This window comes from Lynx rufus, unplaced genomic scaffold (assembly GCF_022079265.1).
Source record: "Lynx rufus isolate CCGP_SWC_20201006 ecotype Redwood Valley unplaced genomic scaffold, mLynRuf1.p SCAF_3, whole genome shotgun sequence".
Lineage (NCBI taxonomy): Eukaryota > Metazoa > Chordata > Mammalia > Carnivora > Felidae > Lynx > Lynx rufus.
In genome coordinates this window covers 171,033,897-171,061,849 of record NW_025814845.1, presented here as the reverse complement: position 1 = coordinate 171,061,849, position 27,953 = coordinate 171,033,897, and the positions used below count along the sequence as shown (strand labels likewise).

Below are 27,953 nucleotides of genomic sequence, written 5' to 3'. Positions count from 1 at the left end.
TTTTGTGAGAGCTTTAATGGCACGAAATGTTTATAGCTACAAGTTATACATGTATTGTAAACTGTATATAATGATACAAAGTGCTAACTAAATAGATGAAGAATGCATAATCACTTTGGCTCAGTTAATTCCAATAATTTCAACAACTGGTTCACTTAAAAATTCATCCCACTGGCTAAGTGTTCAGTTTTCACTTTTTACAACAGTAAATACTTTTGCTGCAAAGTAACTTGTTGCACTTTTTAATGTGCAAGTTTGTGCAGTTTTGCTCGTGATTCCATCTACGAATATTTTTAGCCAGCTTTAATCAATCAAGAAAAATGAAGCCTGCCTTTTCGTCCCCCAAACTGTAAACAGGCGTAAAGCTTTTAAAACATTATTCTTAAAACGTCAACTGTTACGTGTTGAAGTCTCCTTTCTAATCACGCAATCTGTTTCTGTTTGACATAAATCTGGGTGCGAGCATCAACATGTATTCCATATGTTAGGGCTGTCAATAAATACTGCATGACTGTATCTTATGATAAGTTCTACTGTGATCATGTATTCATGTTTTAAGTAATAGTCCAAAATTTCACAGATAGTTTAAGAAAAAAAGAACTAAATTTATGTCCGATGTTGAAGAAAATCATAAACATACCCAAGTTAACCACACTACTGATAGGATTGCTACTGAGTTTCAAAAGAGGGCAATGTGTTGCCTATAAAAAAGTTGCTCTTACTTTTTGTATAATTTTACTTTTCCCTCCCATGATACGGATTGTAATACAAGCTGTATATTACAGCGGTCCAACTCTTTAGTTCTTGCAACTTGATCGGCCTTTCCAGTTTTAGGCAGGCTTTTCAAAATCAGTGGGCCGTCAGATTCACTTTCCAAACAAATTCAAATATGAACACTTGAAATAAATAGGTTATAGAAGGCAAATCAAGTGTTACCAGGTTTAAGAATAAGCTAGAAACAAAGTATAATAAAAAGATATCCAAAATTATTCAGACATCAACCGCTTGAAAGAAAACATAAAATAATTCAGAAAACTATTTTGGATATATCATCTTTCTCAAAGATAACCTGCTATATTCTTGAAAAGAAGATAGTCAGAAATTATTATTGTTTTGTTTAATCTGTAGGTTATTTTCCACTACAACACATCCAGTTTACAAAATCTGATGTGAAAGAGAACAGAGTTAGATAGTTTCTGCAGACTGGCAAATCTATTATTGTCACTGCTCTTATCCCAGGCAATCTGATGCACTTGATTTAATGAAGAGATCGCCAGTTTTAAGATTACCAATGGTCCTCTAAATAGTCAATAGTCATGTCTACATCATAAACAGCAATTTATATATAAAACATATAATAGTATCCTTCAGAGTCATGCCAGGTGTTCCAAAAATCCAAGAAATCTACTTGCAATAACTGGGGGTCCTGATGCTTTCTAACAATTTGGTCCTAAAGCTTCACATTTTAGAAACAAACAAACCCAAATGCACAAACACACACAAGCCGATCACTGTTGCCGAGTGCCCTGGAACTTCAGGAGTTCACAACTGAAGATGGCTACGGGAGGAGAAAACCGCCAGCGCCTGCCCAATCGCAGGGACCACCGTGGGAAGGCTGGACAGGTGAGAGGGAAAGATCCGAAGAAAACAAACACCATCTTTTTAGAACTTTGTCAACTGTCCCCACAACCCACGTCTGGTTTTCAAAGCTGTGCGAGTGCTTGGAATCACTCCGAAACAATTACCTTCACAGTTTAAAGGCTTCAGAGTGTAAGTGGTGCTTCCTAAAACAAGAAGCCCGTATTTGTACCACAAATTGGAACTCGTTCCAAAGCCTCCTCTTAGGAAAAAAACAACAACAGAAAAACTTAAAAGTCATGAAAAATTCACATGCAGCTAAAGCTAATAAACATAAAAATACCAAACACACACAAATCCCCAAAGCAATTTCATCTATTTCTAGGTAGGCCTGAGACGTTCCTTATGAGTAATAGAGATTCTACACCATAGAAAAGACAGCATTACAACATCCTAGTATTAAAATATGCTCATGTGCTTTAGTTCTGATTCTACGTCATACCCATCGTTTATGTAGCTGGCCTCCTACAAATTAAAAGGCGCCATTAAGGAGGCTGTTTAGACAAAAAGTGGCTCCAAAGCTTGTTTAAAATAATTTTTTATTGCCCAGGATATTTTTTTTTTTTTTGTGTGTCTTGGTTTTTTTTGTTTTCTTTTTTAATAACTATAAATTCAAGCTTAGGGAAGCTTGCCTTTGTCTTGAAAAAAACAAAACAACAAAGCTGTCATATCATTTGCTAACCTGATCTCATTTGAAGAGAGAGATGGTAGTTATCTTGCAAGAGCAAAATTTATACCACGAATGATGCAGGTCTAAGTCTGGTAGCACTAAAAGGAGACGATAGCATTGTTGACAAAATTATAATCTGCTGGTGGCATTTGCGGAAAAGAAGCCCTTGCAAATTTCTAAATAACAGTAAACTCTGTTAGGAAATTCTAAAGTGTCTTACAGGCCAAAAAGGGAATGAGGTTAGTAAAATGCCTCAACAGAGTTTGAATAAAATACTGGATTTGAGAGTTACTGGAACTTGGATATGTAAAAATAGGGTGGTAGATTGGGTCATGCTTACAATGGTCTCAAGTTCAAATAAACTATTGTGACAATACACCACTTCACAGGTCACACGCTTGTCCAGGGGCTTTTCTTTCCTTCAGTAGGTGCTGGCAGAAGGTGTGCTCAGTCGCTTTCCAATATAGATGCTGAAAGGAAACAGAGTGCGTCACGTTTCATCGGCTTCAACAGGTGTATACCAGCTTTCCACAGGCTGAACTGTACTTAAAAACTAAATGTTTCAATTCTCGTAGAAGGCTAAAAGGTGTCAGTGCACAGTTCCCTACCCTGAAATCACTGCTGACTTACTTAAAACTAGTCAGCAGCCAGCCAAACTGGTTTTATATAATTATGTTTACTCATTAGGCAGGACTGGACAGCACAGGGGCAGCGATCAGACAAAAGTAAAACCAGAGAGAACAGATTCCCCAAAGAACAAAGCACAAACTTCCTTTGAGATGTTCCCTTACAGCGGACAGAGGTCTATTGATATTTGAGATACGACATACGGTAATGAGCCAAATCACAAAGCTGCCAGTGCCTTACAGTGGGCTCTTACGAACCATTTAACTCTTCAGGATCAGGCCTAACATTGCTTTCCCATGCCAAGCAAGCATTTTACCATTAAGTAACATAAGCGGAAAGGAGGTTAAGGAAAATAGGAATTTAGTCTCACCCCTCCCAGTGTAACAAAATCAACCAACTTTCTCAAATCCTTTTTTCTACATTCATCGATAATAACACACTTATCCCAGCAAGAGAGAGAATCTGAAGACTCGTGAAAGAAAGAGCCCGCACAAGGTACAAAAACCAACTCCCTGAGGGCAAATGAACTACTCTGCAGTCAATACTAAAAGGGAATTAAAAAAAATTTTTTTTGAATGTTTGTATTTTTGAAAGAGAGAGAGAAAGGCAGAGCGTGAGCAGGGAAGCAGAGAGAAATGGAGACACAGAATCCAAAGTGGGTTCCAGGCTCTGAGCTGTCAGCACAGAGTCCGATGCGGGGCTCGAACTCACAAACCGTGAAATCATGACCCAAGCCGACGTCGGAAGCTTAACCGACTGGGCCACCCACGCGCCCCTATACTGAAAGGGAATTTAAAGTCCTACCCAGTCTGCCCTCACAGCAACCCCATACGACACTCACACACTTCCTTCCGCACAAACCCCTTCCATTCCGCTGTCTGCCATCACGGTCTTTGCCATCACAAAAACGGATCAAGCACCCAGAAAGACAAAAGGAGTCTATGGGAAAGTCACGTATATGTTTCCATGTTTGTGACTGTAAATACTCTCCCATATGCTGAGCTCCTTAAAGGGAAGATAAGGGATATCTCTTTTGCATATTATATAGAGAAAACGACTCCTTGTTCATGCTTGAAGAGAATAACAGACCTTAAAAAAAGAAACAGCTAGTGTTTAACTCCTAAAATCCTCCAAAAAAATAGATTTCCTCAACTGTTCGATCAAAAAAAAAAAAAAAAAGAATTTAAAAGACTGAAAAATCAATCAGCTACAGGTAAACGTGGGGTCAATTTTAGAAGAGTCAACGAAAATGCTACAGGAAGAAAAATACAGGACCCCCACCAAACTACCAGTTTCACTCAAAGACTATTCAACAAAACGGTGTATTTTCCCATCGGGGGAAAAAAAATGTTCACATCAGCCCCAAATTTATACACTAAAGGTTAGTTTACTTTAAAGCTTAGCTAATCTTGAATAATTTATAAACGACAAAACCCAAAAGGAAAAATCAGACACAGAAAAAACCACTTAAAAATGATCACTACAGGACTAACACGAACAACTTACTTTCAAATAAGAAAAACAAAACTCCACTATTAAAAATGCTTACCAATGTACCAATAACGTATCGGCTTCAACAGTTCTTTTAAGCTCACCCTATCTGCACTCAAACATTAAAAGGGAAACAATACAAACGGTCTCAACCGTGTTTCTTACATCTGGAAATAAAATAGGAGGGTAAAATAAATGGAAAACACGTTGGGAGTTCACCAGTACTTACCCTAGCCCCAAAGCCAAAACATGAGAGAGGAAGAGAGACGGAATGAACACTTTAAGAAATTCTGCGGAGAAGATACCCCCTTTCTTCATGGCCCCACTTTTCCTCATGCTTAAGGAAACGGAGCGTTTGGGGTGTCTGAAGTGGAACTCCCTGGGGAAAGAAAGGCAGAGGAAGGGGTCAGAAATGCACTTGCTGAGAACATCTTAGAAATGAGTAGGTCCACCGCACGCTGGTAGTTCACACCTCCCCCATGTCCAGAGGAGACACGGGCAAGAACTCACTTAGGTGGAATGTTTTCGGGTCTACTGGACCAGTCAGACACCCAGTCTACACTTTTCTTCAAAGCATCAACTTCTTTCTCTCCTTCTGCAACCTCTTCTTCTGACTGTAAAGAAGAAATACAACTTTAAAAAGAAAAACAAAGGAAGACCAATTCTTCCTACCACAAAAGACAAATCTAGACAGCAAATATATGAAGATCCTAAGGTTGTGCCTGGGCAATTTTCATGGAAGAAACATGACAGCTTTCTAAACAGGCTGACAAAATGATCTGAGATCACAGCATTCAAGATCTTAAAAAGAACCTGAGCGGGACTCACTGCGGTTCTATCTAAGCAGAGGATGTGAACCTCAAAAAAGCGCACTTGGGGCTATCATGCTAGGTACAGTGCAGAAAGCATTAACAACTGTTGAATCTGGGCAATGTTTCTTCACAGGCCCACTGCAACATTCTCTTCACTTTTGTACGCACTTAAAATTTTTCATTATTAAAACTAAAAGACAACATATCCAAATGTATATACAAACCAATTAAAGTGATGAGGGAAGAAATCAGTGGGAGACGTGATGAAGAAGTAAATAATAATATTTATTAATCATTCATCAAAATACAAGCATCATTCTAAGCACTTCACATGCATTAATCTTTACCTTGCAACAACCCTACAAAAACAGGAATTACTGACATTCCATTTTACAGATGAGGAAATGAAGACATAAATTCAGTAACTGCCTAAGGTTCCGTAATCAGTAAGAGGCGGGGCCGGTATTTCAACCTGGGCAAACGGTCTTCTACAGCCCCCACTTATAAGCATTAGGTTTTATTTCCTGGAAGGAGATTATATACTTTTTAGATAAATCACTAAACATTTCCCAAGGTTTATTCAAAAGTACTTACGCCAAAAGTTTCTTGGACTCATTTATTTGCTACTGACTTAGAATTTGACATTTTTCCATCAGATCAATGAGAAAGAAGTCTTTGCTCTTGCTAACTATAACCTATAGTTTCAGGCCAAGAACATGCAAAAGAAGCCACAGGAATTTTTAGGAGATATTCCTAAAAATGAACAGCAATGTTCACTCAGCTTTACAGAATGGATGCTAGGACCTCAAACCAAAGGGTCTCAGAGCGAACTATTTTGATCTGTTACTTTGCTTGAATAGGATTCATTCTTTGACCAAAGCTTTCATTCTTTTCGCAGACAGCAGTGAAATGCAGAACTTAATAGATCAACATGATTCTCTCTGACAGGCTAGTTCTTTTTGAAACAGGTGCCCCAGTAAGGTGGTTTCAGAATAAAATGGGCTACCTGCATCTAGAGACAATCGAACCGAAAGTAAAATCCCTGTGGATTTCTGCTACTCTGGTAGTACCATTCTTACTTAGTTCTGCCGGATTTAGCAAATTCCGCTGAATGACACAATGTAGCCTTTAGGATTAAGCTTTTTCCACTGGGTGTTGAGATTACTCAGAATCATGAGTTGGCTCTTTGTGAAATAAATCTGAAAACATCCTAAATCAAAAACAATAAACTGTTACAATTTACTTAGAGACCAGTTTGTGTACACACAATATCTGGCTACATGCAACACCGCACGACATTCTGCTTCCAGTTTCCGACCCTGGTCTCACATGTCTCTCCTTAAAACTGCTCGAAGATTTACATTTAAATTTGTGAACAGATCAGTATTTCCTACTTTCCAAGAGAATGAAAGTGTGGTAAGATTTTACGCTCTAATTTTTTCGAAGCTGATGTCATTTTCTCTCAGTTGAGTGAAGCGAAGTTTTTAGACTACTAGTAAAAAACAAATAAACAACAACAAAATACAAATTGCCCAAATCAGTTTAGACTGCTTACCTTAAGAACCAAGAATCTCATGCTATCCTCGTTTACTACCGCCGTGTGCTTCCCTTTTATTCATGTTAAATTTGCCACTTTCAGGTTTTAAATTACCTTCTAATCCTTGGAATTCCAGAATATGGTAAAAATGTACTTAACCTAATTAATACAATTTGTGCTTTTAAACTGAATTATCCTTTCTCTACACCCACGTCTAAAAAAATTCTCATCATTTTAGCCTGTTCTCATGCGGAAGTCCCTTACCTTCAAATCACTTACATTTTCCTTCCCTGGGCCACTCAAGTTCTCTACATGTGACTATTAAACTGCATACAGTGGGGTCCATGGGCAGATAAAGCACAGTTTTACAAGAGGGAGAAGGGAGGACATCTTCAGTCTGCATCATGACTTCAAGAGACCATCTACAGTCAATTTTCTACTATAAAACAAGACTCTTGAGGACTATGGTCATAAAAGTATAGTCTGAATGATCCTTTTCTTAAATGCATTACCCCTTAGGCTTCTTCACAGCATAACTTAGCAGGCATGAACTTAGTTCATTCTCATGACCTTATGAGCTCTCCTGAAATCAATCCCCTGCAAGGACTTATTACAGTAGAAGGAGCAGGCCCAGACAGCACTGGTTTCAATCCTGGCTCTATTGTGTATTGGCTTTGTGATTTAGATAAGTAACTTCTCGAAGACAAAGTCTCACTTTCCCTATTTGTTCTCAGGGCTAATATCACCTCTTTCACTGGACTGAGAACATCAAAAGTGGGAAAAACTTTTTTTAGGAATAAATTTAGCACCAAGAATATATCTATCAGTGTCTTTCCTTCCTCCTAGAAAAGGCTGAAAATGTCAAACATTCCTCGTATAGACATGTATAAAAATGTTCAATAAAATCAAGTACCATAACAGTCCTGTGGTAACTGCTTCAAAGTTTGCTAACCCTAAACTTGCTTCTCATTCACAAATATAAAATGCGTCCTCCCAAGCTCTAAAGTTACTCATTTTTAAATGATCGTTTCTTCAATTTTAAAAAAGCAACGAAAAAGGCTTTTTGAAAGCTTAAGTAAATCATACCTACCGATGTCTTATTAAAAGTCTCACTTCAATGTTCCTTTAGGTACCTGTTTCTGAATAGGAACCACACTAGCAATACGACCATAATCTGACACAGAAGCCAAAAGATTTTCATTATCTTTCCTAAATTTCACAAATTCCTTTGGAATCCTAGGATGGATGCAGTCAGCTCTAGAATTCCATTTGAATTCAATTATCAGTGAAGGCTAACTGTACACTGCCACTCCATGAACCAGGAGAGCACCTATCAAAGTGTTTCATTAGGTGGTCAGGGAGCTTATTCGGGGGTGGGGGGAAGTATGTGTGAAGGGGGAGGGAGGTCTAAGATCAAATTAACTTGGAAAACACTTGGTTTAAATAAACAGATTCTTTTACTGCAGGAGTTGTCAGAGCCTTTAAGGTACTACTATGTGCTGTAAATACTGGGATGGGAGGGGGAGGGAGCACAGGGGCTGTATTATTTCCACTTAACTTGCCTTCAGCATTACTTTTTTTAAAATTTTTTTTTCAACGTTTTTTTATTTATTTTGGGGACAGAGAGAGACAGAGCATGAATGGGGGAGGGGCAGAGAGAGAGGGAGACACAGAATCGGAAACAGGCTCCAGGCTCCGAGCCATCAGCCCAGAGCCTGACGCGGGGCTCGAACTCACGGACCGCGAGATCGTGACCTGGCTGAAGTCGGACGCCTAACCGACTGCGCCACCCAGGCGCCCTGTCTTCAGCATTACTTTATGGAGCTTCCCATTGAGCAACTGTTTCTCGAAACACATTCTGGAAAAGGCTAATCTAGATTTTCAATGTGTCCGTACAAAAGACAATATGGATTGAGGGTATCTTCCTCAGGAAAGACTACAACAAAGAATTAATTTCACTTCTCTGTCTTGGGATTCCTTAGTCCACTTTGCCATGGAAACTATATATTTTCTTCTTCATTAGTTCTAGCACATCCACATGGCAAACTGGACATACGTAAGCCAGCAATTCAACAACTACAGTCAGAACAGCTTCCTACGTGAGAGCCTTGCTACTGTAACCTTCTCTATAAGATAAAGCTCATCATAATATAAATTTGTATTCAATCCACAGATCTGCGAGGTTTCAGGACAGCACAAATAGAATATAGGCAAAGCAGGGAGAAATTGTGCAGCCTTCGGAAACAGAAAATACTGGGTGCATCCAACATACCATGTAAAATGTTTCTAGTGCAAAGGGGTTTAGGACGTTGTAAAGTGATAACCCCACAAAACAAAGTTTCTGTCAGAATCCATTTAAACAAACCTCCATCAAACACTCTGCAAGCACCTAACACAGGAGAGCAAGACAACGGTTCCTGTCCTCACGAATTTGCACTGACCCTTTTCGGTGAAAGTTAAGGGCTGGCTATGAACATTCTGAATCACGAACAAGTATTTACTCATCGTAAGTTTTATAATATAAACCCTTGTAAGCTTTCAATACTATATCCGTTGATTTTACTAAAACATCAACTCCTAGTGAACTATTCTTATCTTCTTTAATTTAATGAACCCTGCAAAATTTAGATGAATTCTCTCTCTAGCTGTTGTATTCACTTCAAAAGTCACTGCTTTGATTTCAGATGCAGAAAAAGTTTTCATACCTGGTTCTACAGCTTTCCTTTTCATTCATTTTGTGACCTTACATAAAACTCCTCAGTTTTCCATTTATAAACTCAAGAAACTAGCCCAGAATACAGAATGATACATCATAGGTAAGAATTTTCCAATTCTAGGGGTACCTGGCTGGCTCAGTCGGTTGAGCGTCCGACTTCGGCTCGGGTCATGATCTCGCGGTCTGTGAGTTTGAGCCCCATGTCGAGCCCTGTGCTGACAGCTCAGAGCCTGGAGCCTGCTTCGGATTTTGTGTCTCCCTCTCTCTCTGCCCCTCCCCCACTCACACTTTGTCTCTCTCTCTCCTTCAAAAATAAATAGACACTTAAAAAAAAAAAAAAGAATTTTCCAATTCTTTTAGGGTGATAGGACCCCAAATTCTCAGCTGTAGAGAAGTACAAGGGCTGTATCATCCTAAGTAAATTATACAACCAGAAACTGAATAACTTAAAACAGCTTCCAAGTACTTTTTAAAGTCTTCTTATTCTTCAATATATTTTAGCAAAACACACTTATCTAGAGGTTCGCATTTTTCCTAATTGTTTACTGTACATCAGAACAACGAACACACGCACACACACCTGAGAGCTATGGTCCCTGCTGGTGTGCATCTCCACATCAAACATAATCTGCCCATCTTCTTGTGGGGAAGGGCTAGAAGAGAAAGAATTTAGCCATTAATTTTAGTTCTCATTTTGCCAAGTAAATTAACCTCTACTGGAAATTAGAAAACTGAAAGTTACAGTAGAATTGGCTTTGAAAAAGCCGCAAATCAAAAAGTATTATCTTTTCTGAAATTAAGCACTCTTGTTTCCAAAATGTTCTGGAATTTTGTGGTGGTGATGAATTTCTTTGCAATGATAAATTTCCTTATTTTTACTCTTTTTCCAATAAAGGTACGATGATCTACAAATTCAGAAAGCTGGTTTGGGATTCTTTTGCTCAAAGCTCTTTCCTCATCAAATAATTCATCACCAGCAAGTCTCAACATGTGAAAGCAGTTTTCAGAGCCTAGTTGGTTCCCAGCCAACTGAGGAGCTTCCTGGGTATAATCTGAAACCGGCCCCCAAATGGGAGGGCGAGGAGAGCAAAAGAGGCAGGCCACCCCACATCGGTAGGTGACAGCTTTAAAGAGAGAGGGAACTTACAGATGAGGCTTGTCTTGGGGTGACAGTAAGTCGAGCACATCAGATCGCCATCAGCCTGCCAAATCTTAAAAGTTCATACAGAGGCCTTAACTGGGTCTAGTCACATATGCCGTTCAAACAGTCTCAACACCACATTTCTGTCTCAAAGCTGTATTCCTCAGGCAGCTTCTGAGAGCTGGGAAGGTAGGCACATTCCAAGGTCAGGAGAGGGGCTGGGGAGCCTCCAGTTGCCCAAGTCCAGCTTCAGGGTCAATCTGCGGTCACATCTTCTCGAACACCTCCTCTGGCACTCTTTCAAAGGGTCTTCAAGTTTAAAATTGTGTTCGCGATACTATTACGATTTATTTGCCTTTGTCATTCTTATTCTGTCATGTCTGTCATTCTTACTCTGTGTATCGTGAAACTTTCCAAAGGCTACATGATGTGTTTTATGACAACAGACCCAGTGCAAAAGCAGATGAGAGTCCAGCTGTTTTCTATTAAAGCCAGATATTAAAGAGATTTGCAAAAATGTAAAACAATGCTACTAATTCTCACTAATTTTTTTGGTTATGAAAAAGTTGCTTTTCATTTTAAAAAGCTACTTATATTGAAATGTAAAGAGTTTATTATTGTTGAATGAGTGCGTATTTTGAAACTTTGTTTTAATTTCTAATATAGTTAAATGTTGAAATATATAACCCACATAATCAAAGAACTTTTGGGGATCCTAATAATTTTTAGGGCTGTAAAGGAGTACTGAGACCAAAGACTTTCAGAACCACTGTTCTACTTGTTTCAGAAATATTTGCTTTGAGATATCTCAGAGTGAATTACTGAAGCTCATATATGAATATGGAACTTTAACGAAAAGTACAAGATAATATTCCCCAAAACAAAAATTTACAGACAAACTTTTCGACAAAACACGTGACTGCAAACTATCTTGATACAATAGATGAACAGAACATGCTAAGTTCTATTCTTAGTTTTATCAGCGATTCCTTGTGTACGGCAGGTTGTTGCTTCTCGGCCTTTCGGCTAAGATCAAGTATAACACAACAGGTCACTAGATTTTCCACTATACACCCCGCCCCCACCTCCCAAATCTAAACTGAAGTATGGATGAAAATGCTCAGGCCAGGGGCGCCTGGGTGGCGCAGTCGGTTGGGCGTCCGACTTCAGCCAGGTCACGATCTCGCGGTCCGTGAGTTCGAGCCCCGCGTCGGGCTCTGGGCTGATGGCTTGGAGCCTGGAGCCTGTTTCCGACTCTGTGTCTCCCTCTCTCTCTGCCCCTCGCCCGTTCATGCTCTGTCTCTCTCTGTCCCAAAAATAAATAAAAACGTTGAAAAAAAAAAAAATTAAAAAAAAAAAAAAAAGAAAATGCTCAGGCCTGACTTGTTCAAAGGACTAGATATTAACTGTTCAAGATACCAAGAGCACGTGTAGAATGTTAACATATAGAAATGATGGTGAGACACACTCAAAAATAAGTTCACCTGAAATCTGTCAGACTGATTCGGCCTAGGAGCCTCAGACTATTATCACTGACACAAGAGAGTCCTAAATAGGGATGGCAAGAGAGAAAAGCTGATTCTGTACCGCACATTTTAGTGTATTTAGAAAATTTTGGTCTTAAACTAGAAATCTCAGGCTATAGCACAGGAACCAGGTAGGAGGCACTCTTGTCCTTAGTTTACTGTCCTTATGCTCCAACACCATTGAGTTCACAGCCAGAGATCCAGTTAAGGGCGAGCCTTCCGTAGCCATAAGCAGGTCAACGCAGTAGAATGACACAGTCAAGAACCCTACAGGAGCACTTCTCTCCTTCTACACTCTTCTTTATCGTTGGCACCAATCCCACTTAGGAAAATACTCAATGTTGCACTGGTCAATGGTTTACTCCTCCTAACAATGTGAAATGCATTAGAGCTTCAATTCTGGCTCATGATAGAATTAGCTGGGGAGCTTTTAAAATATCCTGTCTCTACCCCACCCCTCACAACGGAATGAGAATCTCTAGGGATGGGGTCTGTGCACTGGTATTTTTAAAAGCTCCCTAGATATGTCTGGTGTGTAGGCTGAGAACTCCCGCGATAGGGTGAAACGCGATATAAAACACAGGGGGGTTATCTTCTTACAACCGCCACAGTGACAAAAATGTATCTGTGGGATAATTTTTAAATTCCAAGTTTGGTTGGTCCTTGAACAATACAGGGTGCTGAGGCCACCCCACAAAGTTAAAAACCTGTGTATAACTTTTGAGTCCCCCAAAACTTCATCGCTAATAACCTACTTTTGACCAGAAGCCTTATGGATAACATAGTCAACTGACACATATCCTGTATGTTATATGTATTGTCTAGTGTATTTTTACAATAAAGTAAGCCAGAGGAAAAACATGTTAAATATAATCATAAGGAAGAAAAAACACATTTACAGTATTGGACTGTATCGAAAAGCATTCACATGACTGTGCAGTTCAGACTCACGTTGTTCAAGGGTCACTGTGTACGTAAATTAGCTTTGAGACTAATATCCAAGAATCCTAGAATTTCTCCATCTATAAGAAACACTTCTCAATGACTTCAAATATAGGGATGCATGGCAATTCAAATGACATGAATTTTGAAGACATTTCTGAATGTTAAAATGTGTTATATAGCAGGGGAGAGTATTACTGAGCTCGAGCTGTAGGCCTTCTCTGAAAGATGACCAGGAACCCAGAGCGTAAAGGCACACAAGCTGAGGGACAGGAAAGTGCTCGAAGGCATGCGCCACGCCTCACTTCACATGTTTAAAGACCTAACTTGAACATGATCGTGAGAAAGTAAATTCATGTCCAATCACAAGTATAACTACAACCACAAGTGAAAGAAGTTGACCAGAAAAGCAAGCAAGGGACTTCTCCTCTGCTCAATGACCACAGCAAGTGAACAGGTTAAGGGACACATTGATGCCAATCATCAAGGGTCATGTACTTGAATGCAGAAAAGCCTTAGAAACAAGCCTAGAACAAGCAGAAAACTTCAGAAACGCATAACGAGTCCCATAATATAAATGCAGCGTAATAGAAATTTCATTCTGAAAGACAGACGAATGCTGTTGCTACTGGAATCAGTGGCAAGCTGCTCAGCAAAGAGCCATCTGCTCTGCTTCTAACGAGGCTCCTGGGAAGTACAGGGACAGAGGCAGAGGCGGGGGTGCGTGGTGGGCCAGAGCCAGCAACCCAGTCCTCTGCTACCTTGGTGACATCGGTGGATCATAAGACAGGCAGGAACTTCAAACGTGACTGAACTCCTGTTTCTCCTTTTAAACTTTTTCTGATATATAAAATGTGCTATATATACATTTTACACAAAGTACAAAAATGTTCAGAAGAAGAAAAATATCCATAATTCCATCCCTTAGAGATAATCACTTTTATTTTTAGTACCCATTTTTAAGTGTTTCCTTAGCCTTTTCCTCATGCGTTTGCATTTTCTCCATGGATAATATCAGTTAACTCTTAGTTAACCACATCATCCAGTATCCCGTAATGCTAACGTATGGCCGTCACAGACCAGGAGGTGTTAGGTAGATCACCATGTCATTTAATACCGCGTCCCCGGGGGAAAAAAAAATGACGCTTACACTGAAAAGCAAACAAACAACTTGGTTTCATTCAACTCAATCACCGTGCCCTTACTCTTTCACCATAAGCAGTTCTTAATCAGTGGAATTACTTTTCCCGAGTTAAATATAGAAATATGAGGTCTAAAATAAAAGTTCCTCTGAAGAAAGAGAATGGCCTCCCAAATTAACTATCTTGATAGCCGGTGGTCAGTGTTTCCACCCTGCAAACTCTGCCGTAACTTGCATCAACCTGCAGTTCCTAAGACTCAGAAACATGTACTGAGTGTTACTACACACCAGCACCATGACTATCAAGGGTACCACGGAGATGAAACATGACCCCTGCTCTTTGGAGACTCACAAGCTAGAAGGGGGGACAGACACAGAAGAGGTGACTGGCAGAATGTGATCTCTGAAACAGGGACACAAAGGAAAATGGGAAAAAGTTGGATTCATTCTACAAGTAAACATTTATGCCCTTGACTTTTAAACCGATAAATATCAAAAAAATGATTCACTCTGAGTAAAGAAACTGATTTAATCTAGGGGAAAACACTAGGGACTCAACTATTCGTCAATTAGCTCTCTGATTTAAATTCACACGCTGCAATAAATCAGGAGTCATATTTTGTCAAATGAAGACGAAAGCAAATTTATTTCTTCTAATGGGAACTAACCTTGTAACCCATCTGTTTTCCGAATTCTACCAAATCATGGATCTCACTTACCTGTCACAGTGAGAACTGGCTCTTGAACTACTCTGTCCTGATTCGTGTTGCGCGTCCAAAAGAATCTTTTCCATGTCTCCATTGTGGATAGAGGATGAGGAAGGTACGTGTTCTAGCCCCCCATTTTTCCCATTGCCATTATCATTGCCATTGCTGCTGTTCATAGGGAGCTCCACCCAGGAACCTGTTGGACGAGTCAGATAGCTTAAGTTAACCACAGCAGAACCAAACTCTGTCATGTGCACACAGATGCGAATGTGGTGAATTCCGATAAGAATTCGGTCTTGCCTTAAAGCAAACGTAGAAGTACTCTGAAGACAATAAATAAGGAGCAACAGAAGTCTAAAAATGTGTATAGTTCTTGTTCCTGAAGTAGCTCATGCAATCAACCAATTTAGAAGAAGCTGGAACTCTAACCACTAGTATCTTAGAAAATGTGTTTTTCGGCCAATTTTCTCTCTAGTTAAAGCTCAGTTTATATACAATAAGCACTCCTCTGAAAACTCTGAGATTGCTTTCCAAAAAATAAATGGCTACTTTATTACAAGACAGCCTACTTATCTTCAATATTTTAGTTATAGATGTATTTAATGTAACACATATTTTTCCCCAAAGTCTACTTCAGCTATTTAGTTGTGCCCTCCCCACAGATAAAATAAACACATGGCTTAGAAACTTCACGAAAGTCATCTAAATAAGTCAACAACTGTCTTAATTAGTATAAACAATTGAGAAGCTCCCAGAGAACTTAACTCCAATCGTAAGTTTCAATTTGTGTACACATGTGCAAAATAAATGAACGCATCCAGCTCTTAATTAAATCAGGTGGTAACACTAAGAATTCTGAAAAAGCTCTTGTCTCCATGCCACCGATTAGTTTCTTCCTTTCCTCTGTACCTCACCCCTTTCTATTCCCTTTCTCTATGTACTAACCGTACCTTGTGGACTTGACTTTTCTTCTCTCCCACGAGCTCCTACTTTCTAGGGTTTCATTAAGCCTTGTTGGTTTTAGGGGAGAAACTACTGTGCATCTGCACAGGAGACACTGAGGTTTTCTCAGGCCAACAGTCAAAGGGGGTGGAGCCACAGGAAAGGGGACGTGGCCTCGGTAATCTGGACAGCTCTTGAAAATATTTACTGGCTCCATGAGTTTGCGGACACATTAAGATGCTTTAATTTTAATAAGAATTGGCAGCAGTAGCCAACAGGCCAACTTCACAACAAAAACAAATAGTGATGGATTTGCTTCATACTTTGCATATTTTTTTATTTGTTTTATTTATTTTTTATTTTTAAAATTTATTTTACTTATTTTTGAGACAGAGAGAGACAGAGCATGAACGGGGGAGGAGCAGAGAGAGGGAGACACAGAATCCGAAACAGGCTCCAGGCTCTGAGCTGTCAGCACAGAGCCCGGCGCGGGGCTCGAACTCACGAACCGCGAGATCGTGACCTGAGCTGAAGTCGGACGCTTAACCGACTGAGCCACCCAGGTGCCCCGCATATTGTTTTAGAAAATATAATGAAGCAGGCTGGTAGGGCCATCTCTCTAAACTCCCAGCATAAGTGTTAAGCGTTCTGTGGCTGAACAGTCTTCCATCAGTAAATCACAAGTAATCACCAAAACAGGCTCAAACCCTCAAATGGACTATTAATGAAGTGAGGACTATTCTAGATCCAAAGTGAACACATCATCCTTCTATGAAGGAACAGCTCAAAGGCGACCTGCCTGGAAATCAGACTCCACCGCCTGCTCTCTGCCCATATTTCTCAGCTTCAGTATTCTCATTTGTAAAACAGATATAAAAGCACAGACCCTACCTCAGAGCTGCTCTGAGGATTAACTAGAGGAACACGGGTGAAGTGCCTAGTAAGTGGGAGATATTCAGCTGCTAGATAAACGAGTTTGTCCTTGTCCAGTACTTAGAACCGTGTTTGCTGAATAAAAATGAAGTTACCCTTTCCTCCCTTTCCCTCCACGGCAGTCCCAGTGGGGGTCACAGCCCAATAACCACAACCAAATCTTTGGGACTCTACTGCCAAACAACACGGTGGCAGGACGTCCCCGCGACCTCATTCTATACAGAAACAAAAATGGACTAGGTAGAGTTCAAAATGGATTAACAAATTCGACTAACAAAGCTAAGACAGACTGAACACTAAAGGTAATTTAACTAAATCCTTGGAGTGCCTCTGGAGTGTAGAAGAAACATGCCAAAAGCATCCCTAAATTTAGAGCTCTGCAAAGTATTTTAACTGGAGAGACAGAAAAAGAAAGAGGTATATGATAAGTTTTTTTCCTACTCCTATTGTTTTCTACAATTTCAAACTTACTTTAAACCAACAGAATCAGTTCTTCTTGTACAGAAGCCTAATGTATAAACAACACAAACAAAAGACCTGAGCTGCTCTGGTAGAAGAAGTAAGGAACCAGGCGTTCCCGATGGATCTCTGTGGAAGCCAGTCTTCCCTAAAATACAATTAACGTTCACTTCAAGTAGCTGATCAAAGAGAAAACCAGCTGTAACAATATCAGGTTTTCCACACCTCACCTTTTTGAAGGACTTCCAAACCAATATCTAGGTTCTACTTCCAGCATTAAAAATATGTAAGCAATCATCATCTACGAACTTGAGAAGACACACCTGGAAAAGCTTGGTAAAAGTGATTTCTGTAACTGGCTTCACACCCAGCATAACTGAAGGCATTTCCACTTAAGGCAGACAAAAATTTTGGGCATATATTAATATCTGTGGTTAAGAGCACAGACTGAAGCCAGACTCCTGTTCTAACACTTAACAGCTGTTACACCCCAAACAGGTTACTTAATCCCTTACTAGTTTTCTCACCTGTAAAATGGGGATAAAAATTATATCTACCTCAGAGGGGTGCACAAAGACAACATGAATAAAGTACTGAGAAAAATAAGGAAAATCACTAGTACATGGTATGTGTTAGCTATTATTGTAATTATACTCTGTATCTTTTAAGAAACATTTCTTAATGCAAAAATGTGTTTCTTGAAAATAAACATAAAGTAAAAATACCTTTCTTCCCAATCTCCTATTCCTACTCCCAAATAAAACCACTTTTAAAAAGTTCATAATGTAAACTTCCAGAGCTTTTTCAATAGTTGTGCTTTTTGCGTTTGTCTTTACAAAAAAATTGAATCATACTATACATATTTTTCTGTAAAAAGTGTTTTTAACCTAACAGTTTGTAGATATCTTTCACCATCAATGCATATTACCTTACCTCATTCTTTTAAACAACTGCTTTGCATCTCATAAAGATATACCATACTTTAGCCATTATCCAATGTCGATGGTTAATGATAACCAAAATTGTTTCTAATATGATGTTATTGCAATCAGGTCTTCAATAGAGTGTAATTTGACAATATGCATTAAGACACCTAAAAAGGTATTTCCCTAACTCAACAATTCTCCAGATATATCATCTATGGAAATAAACTGTACTGCAGAAACACCTATGCATACAGATATTAAAAGGCTACCTATCAGCTTTATTTTTTGAGCAAAATGGGAAAAAAGTAAACCTGTCTTTCTCAATAGATGGACTACACATGCTTTTCATTACCTCGTTCATTCTTGATTTACAGCTTCAGAATTTCTTGATGTTCTAACTCTACCAATCCTCATAAAGTCCCTTTCTACTTGGAAAGGAAACAAGATATGAGGATTGTGCTGTCCAAGCAATACAAAGTAGAAAAAAATCTCAGTGAATTCTCTTCCTAAAAATCAAGCTTTAAAAAAAAAAAAAAAAAACAAAAAAAAAACCTGGCAGGCTCTCTCTGTTATATTAAGTCTACTTACAAGCTGAAAAGTGTTCTTATGCCAGACTGTACATATACACCATACATGAGATATTTTCTCAAATCTTTGAGAATTGCTAAGAGATTCAGAATTGCTAAGATTCATGCTTCTATATTTTCTAATCTAGTACATCATGAAGGCTGGTTCAGTAATTGTGATTATATTCATGACTGTATGCTGTATATACTCTTTCTAGTTTTATAATTACTAGTTCAATCCTCTTGCAAGAAGGGGAGTGGGAGAGCTGCAGGGCACAGGAAGGGAGAGAAGGAGGAAGAGTATTTCTCATTTTCCCCCCCAACTTTCCAAGGTCCCACATGTAACTTTCATCCTAACCAGCAGAGATACTTTTCATCATGTCTTATGTTCTTTCCTCCAAGCCTTTATTTTATTTCAAGCACTTGATGCTGGAATGCAGACCAAGAACAGTCACTGATATTCTTCTAAAAAAAAAAAATCATTTTGCACGAAGGAGTACTTACACACCAGTTACTAATATATTCAAGAATAGTATCATGAAGCAGTGAAGTTTCACATGCCATAGACTCAAAAGCTCTCTGGCCATACTGGGGAAACAAGTACATCATGGCTGAAGATGTTCAAAAAGAAAAAAAAAAAAGGCTGTACTTCCTACATTAAACAACAAGAATTATTATATAACATAAATGTCCTATACAAATATTAAGTAACTTGACAGTTTTCTTAAGACTACAACTGAGACTGGAAACTGGAAAAACATCATTTTAACTTTGCCAGTATTCTGTATATTTGTCCATTAATTTGTAAGGAAGGTGAACTGTTCCCCTACAATGGTAAACTAAAAAAAAAAAAAAAAAAAAGTCAGAGAAAGCTTTCGTTACTTCAAATATTTCAATAATTTGCTGTTAAAACTCTGTTTTGATTCCTGAACTTAAGATAAAAATCACAAACCACAGATAATCTGTACAACGAGTTCATCTTCTGTGTTTCACAGTGGTGCAACTTTACCCAACAAAGAACTTCAACTTATCAACAATTTGGGTGGTATTAGATGTCTGAATAAGTTGTTTTGCCCAGTGCCCAAAAATCATTTGAAGGAATCAGGAAGGCTTCTTGTTTGGTTTGAACCACTGTTGTATATAATGAACTGAAAAAACAAACAGAATAAAAGGCAAGAGGGGAGTCATTAAATATGGCACTACCTAAAAGCTTTTCAGTAACTTTTCAAAGCTCACCCTACCCCAAATAAAATACTTGCTATCTAGCAGATTTCCCAAAGCACCATTTGGATATCACACAAAGACTGAATGTTCTACTTCTGTTAAGAGCTAATACGAACGCAGCAGCAACGGACTGTCCCAAAACATTAAATACCGCATAGGGTCTTCCAGACACAGAGATAAACCATCACATACAACTCAACCCCCTTTGTTGTTTTTGCTAGCTGGTCAAAGGAAAACTAAAATTTCTTTTTTTCTGTGAAATCATGCATGCATACTAACCAACTGGCCAAGTCGTGAGCGCTGCAGGATAAGAGGGAGTACAATGAAGAAAGAGTACACCAAAAAGAGCTAGCTGGCTAGGCAGGTCACTTCTGCTCATAAGGCAGGATAACATACTGAGAGAATAGTAAACACACATAACCAGGGCATTCTGGGCCACTGACGTGTCCTGAAAGGAGCACTAGATCATTTGAAAGTAGAAATCTCAGCTCTAAGTCCTAGCCTGCTGTGAACTTGGACAACACACTTTTACTCTCACCCTGCTCCTTTACCAGTAAACAGAGGCAGTTACCTCTAAAGTCTTCCTATTCTGAAATCCCATGCTTCTAAGAGTATGCTAAAAACAAGTTAAGTAGTGTTTAAAATGCACATTAACACATGAAACGAGTAACATTTAAAGACACATAAATTAATCCTTACTGTGGGAAATAATATATAATCTTACAGTCCAGAACATAAGACACTTATAAGTTTTAAAAACTCAACCTTTCAGAAATTCATCCATCAAAAGATGGAACAGGAGCAATAAGCAATGAAAACATCTTAAAATAAGAAAATTCTATCCCCATCTTGCGGGGACAGGAATTCTTTTCCCTAAAATAATTTTCAGGCCATGTTGGAACACCTCCCTCTTATGAAAGAGATTGCAATGCCTTGAAGTGTCATTGAAGCATCCAAATGATTTTTAAATGATTTCATCAGGCCATATGCTAACTGTCCCAACTACCTCTTTTATGAGATCAATTGTGGAAAGAAAGGTTAGGCAAGAACCTTTCCAAGACTCTGAGCTTTAAAGACAGCTAGGAACAATCTTAGAACAAGATGTCTGAGCACCGCAATGTCTGGATAAGCAACTGTAGTTGGTCATAACTCAATACTGCACATGGACTTCCAAACGCCCGACTGCATCGGTGTGGTTTTAAGCCCGTTTCTGAACATTTATTGCCCCAGACTCCAAGATTTATGCAATCTTGGGTGGTTTAAAGAGGCTGGTCACAAGAGGTTTTCAGGGCACACAACTCCATCGTTTCAAAAACAAAACAAAAAACTCACTTGGGCCAACTCTAAAAGAAAAAAAAAAATCTCAGAAAAAAAAAAAGTAGCATAGCCTCCTCACACCCCCCACTCCCCAACACGCGCGATACAAGTAACCACTAAATTGCCAAATAATTTTCCTGGCCAGCCTGTGGTAACAAAGGAAGGGAACCAAGGGGCTCACATTCCAAGCCTTGGGGGAAGGCCGACCCAGAGAGGGGAGGTCCGCCCGGCCAGGCCCGAGCCCCGCTGCACACCTGACCTCCCACGCGTCTGCCGGCCGCCCCCTCCCCTCGGCCCGCCGCCCGCGTCCATCCCCCGGCGTCCCCGCTGCACGTCCCCATCCCTGCCCACGTCTCCTCCGCCGCCCGCTCCGCCCACCCCGCCCTCACCGCGCCCCAAGGCCCGCCCCCCGCGCCCCGATTGGCTCCGCTCGGGGGCCCACCACAGGTGGGATCGGCTCGCCCCCCTTCTCCTCCCACCCATCGGCCCTCCCCAACTGCGAACCCAAGCAGCTCCCCACCCAAGACCCCAGGAGGGAGGGGAGACAGGGCTAGAGGAAGACAGGAGCAACTCGCCCTGACAGGTGACGGGAGCTGTCAGTCACCCGCACATCCTCAGCCGGGGCCAATGGGCTGCCTTCTCCTCCCGCCCTCCGCGCGGAGCTGGCGGCCGCGGCCAGAGCAGCTCCTCCTCCCCCATCCTCTTCACCGAGCCCGCCGGCCCAGCACTCACTGTTGAGGCCGGCTGTCGGGGCCAACGGCTGTTCACCCTCTTCGCAGTTGTTGTTGTTGTTGTGGGGGGGCGGCGGCTGTTCTACTAAATGAGACGACATGGTCGGGCGGCTGGAAGACCCGCGGCCGAAGCAGGACCGTCTCTGGTTCTCGGGCAGCAACACAACAAGCCGAGTCCCCCGCCCCCTTTTCTGCGCCTGCGCAGCCCCTCCCCCGCCCCTGACGTCAGGGTCCGCTAGGGCCACGTGATGACAACACAACAAGCGAAGGGGCGGGGAGGGGGCGTTCCTAGGCGAGCTCCGGATCTGGAGACGCGGGAGTCACGCTGACTCGAGCCCCTGGAATGAATTCTTGCGTGTCATTTGTACTGGCCTGATGGAGTGACTGATGCGGCTGGAACCGAGATAGAGGTTAGAGAGAAATGTGTAATGAGGAAGTGTGAGGTGCTCATGTGCTGGCACCCAAATCTCCCACACCTACAGGATCAGTATTGTTTTAGCCAGTCCCCCGAACGTTTCAGTATAAAGGCTCACTTCTGTAATAGGTATCATGGTGACACAAAGGAAGCAAAAACCCAGGTGCCTCCCTGTCTTAAAACCTAAAACAAAGTTGGCGATGTATTAACACTAAATAGGGAACAATGTAAGACACGCCAGAATTTTAGTTGTTACACGTTTTTTAAAAATTTAAATTTCAAATGTACTATTCCATCATTGTAAAAAGTGGAAAATTCCAGGAAGACATACCGAAGAAAATAACCACCCAGATTCCATCACTGAACCTATTTCTGGAACTGGACATGGGAAGCCATGTTCCTTCTGCTTGGGTGGCGCTAAACTTCTTTAGATTCCTAAACACTCCACCTATTTCATATATCCATGTCTTTGCCTTTCCTTGGTCTGTGTGGCATATATTTCTCTCAGTCTGTCATCTTTTAACTTTGTGTCGCTCTGCAAATGTTCAAAATTTTCATGCAATCAAATCTATTACTTGACACCAAGATTTTAAATCCATTCCTTATAATTGTTTCTAATTTTCTCATAGGCTTACTTTTTTATATTGAGACCCTTAATCTATATGAAATTTATTTTTGATTTGTTGTACATGAATTAACTTCAGTTCTTTCCAACTGAGTAGTCAATTGAGTCAATGATATTTATTAATTTTTAAGTCCTCCTTTCCACACTGATTTGAAACTGTACCTTTTTTATTATTACTATCTGAGAGAGAGAGAGAGAGGGAGGAAGGAAGGGTGATTGAGCAGGGGAGAGAGGCAGAGGGAGATAGAAAAGAGAGACAGAGACAGAGAGAGAGAATCTTAAGAAGGCTCCATGCTCAGCACTGAGCCTGACGCAGGGCTCTATCCCACGACCCTGGGATCATAACCTGAGCAGAAATCAAGAGTTGAATGCCCAACGGACTGAGCAACCCGGTCTGTGAAACCGTACCTTTCTCATGTTCTAAATTTCCTCAAAAACATGAATCTGTTTAAGGCCTCTCTACAATAGCTCCATTAGCTAAAAATAAGAGAAGTTTGTCCCCTCTGTGGTCTTTTTAAAACTTCATGACTGTTTAATAACTCTTTAGATGAACTTAAAAGTTGACTATCCAGGATCGACCATGTATTAGTAGTTATTGAAGCTAGGTGATGGATACATTAAACTATTATTCCAGTTTTCAATATATTTGACAAATTCCACACTAAAAATGTTTTTTAAGGATTTGTCAAATTGCATTGCAAATTCTTTTAAGATTTTGGTCATAAATGTATTCAATTAAAAGGTTAATTGGGAAGATAGTTGACATATTTACAAAACTGCCTTCCCATTCAGGACTATTGTCAATCATTAAAAGAAAAAGGTAAGCGAATAGCCAGAAAAATTGAGTTTATTCAGGAATAGCAGAGGAGTTGCAAACGACGGTGAATCACAGGCAGGTCTGAAGAAGAAAGAAGAAAGCGTCCTTTAAGAGGAAAGGAAGAGGTTGGAAGGGGTTGTCTTGAGCCAAAGTTCATTAAAGAGAGCAAGAGTTTGAGGTTGTGGCAACTTCTCATTGGCAACTACTCAGCGAATGAGAAGTTGCCACGCAAGAGGAAAATCTTCCTTCCTGCTGGGGTATGTAAAGTGAGCTTCGTCCTGCTGAAGTATGTAAGGTAGGCTGCCAAGAGTGGTACCTGTGAACACCCTCTTCATTGATTCCCTTCTCCATTTTGAATTAGGTTTCCTTTATTCATTTTCACATTTCCCTCTTTTGACCAAGATATTTCCTTGAGACAATTGCTGCTCAAGCATTTGGTTACTTATTTACTTAATTAAACATTTTTGTCTATCAGTGTCACTTAGTGCCAGGAAGGACTTTTCCTTGGAGTCGTGTCCCATGTTGCAGGGAGAGCAGGTGGTGATAAAAACCATAGAAACCACATCTGAACAAGAAAGAAGGTAGAAGAAGGGGCTGTCAGGCATTTTCCCCTCTTAAGGTCGTATCTTGTCTAGATTTTAAGCTTTGAAATCATCTCAAAATGTTGAGCTAACATCATTCCATTTGATGCATCACCTCTGGAGAGATTTGACAAACAACAAGTTTAAAAATAATTATGCAAAACAGAATTAAAAGTAGCATGACAAATCCAATTTGTATAATGGTTCTAAACCATGACCCAAATTTGAAGGTAGCCAACTGAACAAACCAAAGGACCAGGGAAGTCAGGTGAAATTTGTTGTAACCAGTGCAGTTGTTCCCTGATCTTGTGTAATTGAGTTTCTACCTCTCTAGAGGCATTTATAAGGTGCAACAGATGGTGTTTGCCATTGCGCAAATGCCTCCTTGTTCAGCAAGTAATCAAGGGCGAAGCAATTAGCCAATGATTCAAATGATCATTGTTGGCCTGCTACTGCTTTGGTGTGGAATTGGCTAGCTCTTCTAATGTTAGGGAGAGATTTCTGATCAGGTGCTCATTGGGATTCACTGCAACCCAAAGAAGAAAAGCTTTCCCTATGGAGTCGTGAATGTCTCTTGAAGTTCCCATTCAAGGCAGCCATGGTGGTTCAATGGCTGAACCAATGGAAGGCTTTTGGTTTGTTATGCATGTCAACAAGGATGGTTAAATGTCCCAATAAGCATTGACGTCCAGTTCACCAGCTATCTAAACATTCATATACCCATGAAAATGCTATCCACTGCAGACAAAAATGAAACCAGATGGAGCACAGAGGACTTCAGCTAAGACCTGGTTGTTGATAGATTCATTAGCTGGAATTTCCTGATTGAACTTTTCAAGCCAGGGGTCAGGGGAATTAGGATGACATTCTGTGAGGTACCATCCCATTCTAAAGTGGTGTTTTCTAGAAGCCTTGCAAAGAGGAGTTAGTCCATCTGTATTTCCTTTGGATACAGGGAATAGATCACATTTAAGCAAGGAAAAGACACGGGTTGGGAGGAAGCAAAAGTTGTATGATTGGCAAAGGTGGAGGTGTCTATTTGAGCTAATGTGGTCATTACTGGGGAAAGGTTGAAATAAAGTAGGGGAACACCTGGCCGTAGTATCCTAACCCCATAGGTAACATCCAAAGGCTTGTGGGTGTACTCAGGAATGACATTTGAGACTAAGGAGAAATCGGTTACTTGTAAAAGCAAGGGGTCTCTGACATCGTGAATAGATTGGAGTTTCTGGTGACAGATCCAACAGTCAGAAAGATTTGCCCCTTTTGAAATAGATTGGGAAATGTGGATAAGAGCATTGCCTTTCCAAGGAGGAGAGAAGGAAAGTAAGGTGAGAATAGCAAGAAAAAGTAAACAGGCCTAGTCCTATCATTTTGGGAAAGCTGTCTGGCTCAGCTGCCATTTGCTTAAATTCCTGGTAAAGTCCCTTCCAGGCAGCCTGATTGGAGGGAATCTTTCTGAAGGCTTCTTTCCTAGGAGATGAAATCTCCAGGCTACAGATTATGAGGTCTAATGGCTTTGTCTCCTGGGAGCTCACTGTGGAAAGATTGTTCTACTAAGTATGATCATTCTTTAAGGATTTTATTGGACCTTTGCAAAACTGAAGTATATCCCCTTTTATCAGCTGTGGATCAAAAAAAGCAGGAACTAGTTAAGTGCATTGGGCATCCTGTGATTATCTCAAAAAAGGGAGTTTACCAGTTTCAAAAGGGGCGGATCTGAGATTCAGAAAAACCAATGACAGTGCTTTTGTCCAGGGAATTTGAAGGGTTTCTACAAACTTTGCTAATTGAGTCTTAATGGTGAATTAGTAATTCAACTAGTTTTGAAAATTGAGGGTGGTAGGCACCGTGAACATGTTGTAAAACTGGCCAAACAGCGCAAATTTGTTGAAGCACCTGACTGGTAAAGTGGGTTCCCCGATCACTAGGAAGTTCAAAGGTGGGGGGAAGAGGGGTTCCCCTAGTAGGAATGATCCTTTCTAGTAGGATCTTAGCCACGGAGGTAGCAGTGGCCTGTTTACAAGGAGAACAGATTCTTATTGAACTTCTGCAAATAACTATACTGCCATGAGAAAAAGTACTCAAGTGTCTGAATTCTGGAGGGATCAGTTAGGAAGAAAAAAAATCATTTCATCTTTGTTCACAAAGATTTTACATAATTGTTGTAAGTCATAGATCGCTTAAGAGAAAACGTTTTCTTCAACCTAGTTATATGATCCTAAAGCTTTCAGAGACCTGTATTCTACAGTACTTGTCAGAGTCCTTTTCATGAATTTCTCCTTAGATGAAATACATTTGCAAAAGCATCAGAGTAAAACAATGACTGGGTATAAATGACGAAAGACTTAAAAATGCCCGGTATTGAAGATCTGATGAACAGTTCATTACAATGGAATTGACAAGAAAACTTGCTTATTTCTGTGACATATATTTTTAAATTATGACTGATAATATGTCAGGACATATCAGAATTTTAAGGATTTCATATAAACTTTGGAGCACATAATTACATATACATATACAAATATAAGGTAAATAAGGTTTAATATTACTTCTTATTTGACAAGCTTCTCATGTAATTTAACATATTAAATAAGCCTAATCAGTTTAACATTTCCCTTTTTTGTAGGGAGAGAGAACAAATCCTTTGAGATGTTCTAGGAACCCTCTGGAAACACACAAGATAGTTCAAGGTCAAAAACATTTCAACCAGAGTTTTGGGAAGTTTGTCAAAAATATAAAAAGACTTTAACACTTGGCCAAATAGGACCACAGAAAATTATGAAACAAGACATAATTATCCATTTGACCAAAGTGACAAAAACATTTTAAAGGCAAACACGGAAGGTTACCTAGTTGCAAAAAGCCTTAGCTCCTTTTAATAGAAAAGACTCTTTCCCTAGGTAATCAAAGACCTGATAAAGATAAAACACAGATTCTTTGTTTCCCAGGGAGATTACATTGAAGGTACAGAAACTTTGTTTATAATTTCTTATTAATAGCAAAAAATAATCTAAGAAAACTTTGTCCTTTTAATAGAAAAGACACATTTTAATTCTGTACCCGTATACTTTTGATACTAAAATTCTTTCTCTTTTTTTAAACTTAAATAAATCCATTTCCGTCTTAACCATGCAAAAAATTTCTTTCTGAAAACTAAGAAGTAAGCAATAATGGACTGACAAATTTATAAATACATTTCATGTATTTATACATTTCATGTATTTATACATTTCATGTATTTATACATTTCATGTATTTCATTTATAAATACAGTTCTGGAAGCATATGCTCTTTTAACTAGTATACTCTTTCAATGTGGCACGAGACATCATTACTTACAGACCCAAATTTACCTTTAGTTTCTCTGGAATAGAAAATCAATAGTAGAGAAACCTATGTTCAGTAATGAATGCTTTAGTATTTTATCTTGTTTGGAAAATGATCCAGATACTCAATGAAGTTC

At 39.8% G+C, this 27,953-nt stretch overlaps 1 protein-coding gene across 2 annotated transcripts; it reads right to left on the bottom strand.

Moving 5' to 3' along the window:
- On the bottom strand, positions 1 to 22,206 carry BNIP3L (BCL2 interacting protein 3 like). Of its 2 annotated transcripts, none has more exons than XM_047090838.1 (6): positions 22,048 to 22,206; positions 14,961 to 15,144; positions 10,072 to 10,144; positions 4,937 to 5,040; positions 4,656 to 4,805; positions 1 to 2,778 (listed from the first exon to the last, which is right to left on the bottom strand). In XM_047090838.1, the coding sequence occupies exons 1-6, from the start codon at positions 22,145 to 22,147 to the stop codon at positions 2,730 to 2,732; spliced, it is 660 nt and encodes a 219-aa protein (XP_046946794.1). In that variant the 5' UTR covers positions 22,148 to 22,206; the 3' UTR covers positions 1 to 2,729. The 2 variants fall into 2 exon arrangements, with proteins under 2 accessions (XP_046946794.1, XP_046946795.1); XM_047090839.1 differs by lacking the exon at positions 22,048 to 22,206 and adding an exon at positions 15,899 to 16,005.
- Between the last annotated feature and the right edge of the window lie 5,747 nt (positions 22,207 to 27,953).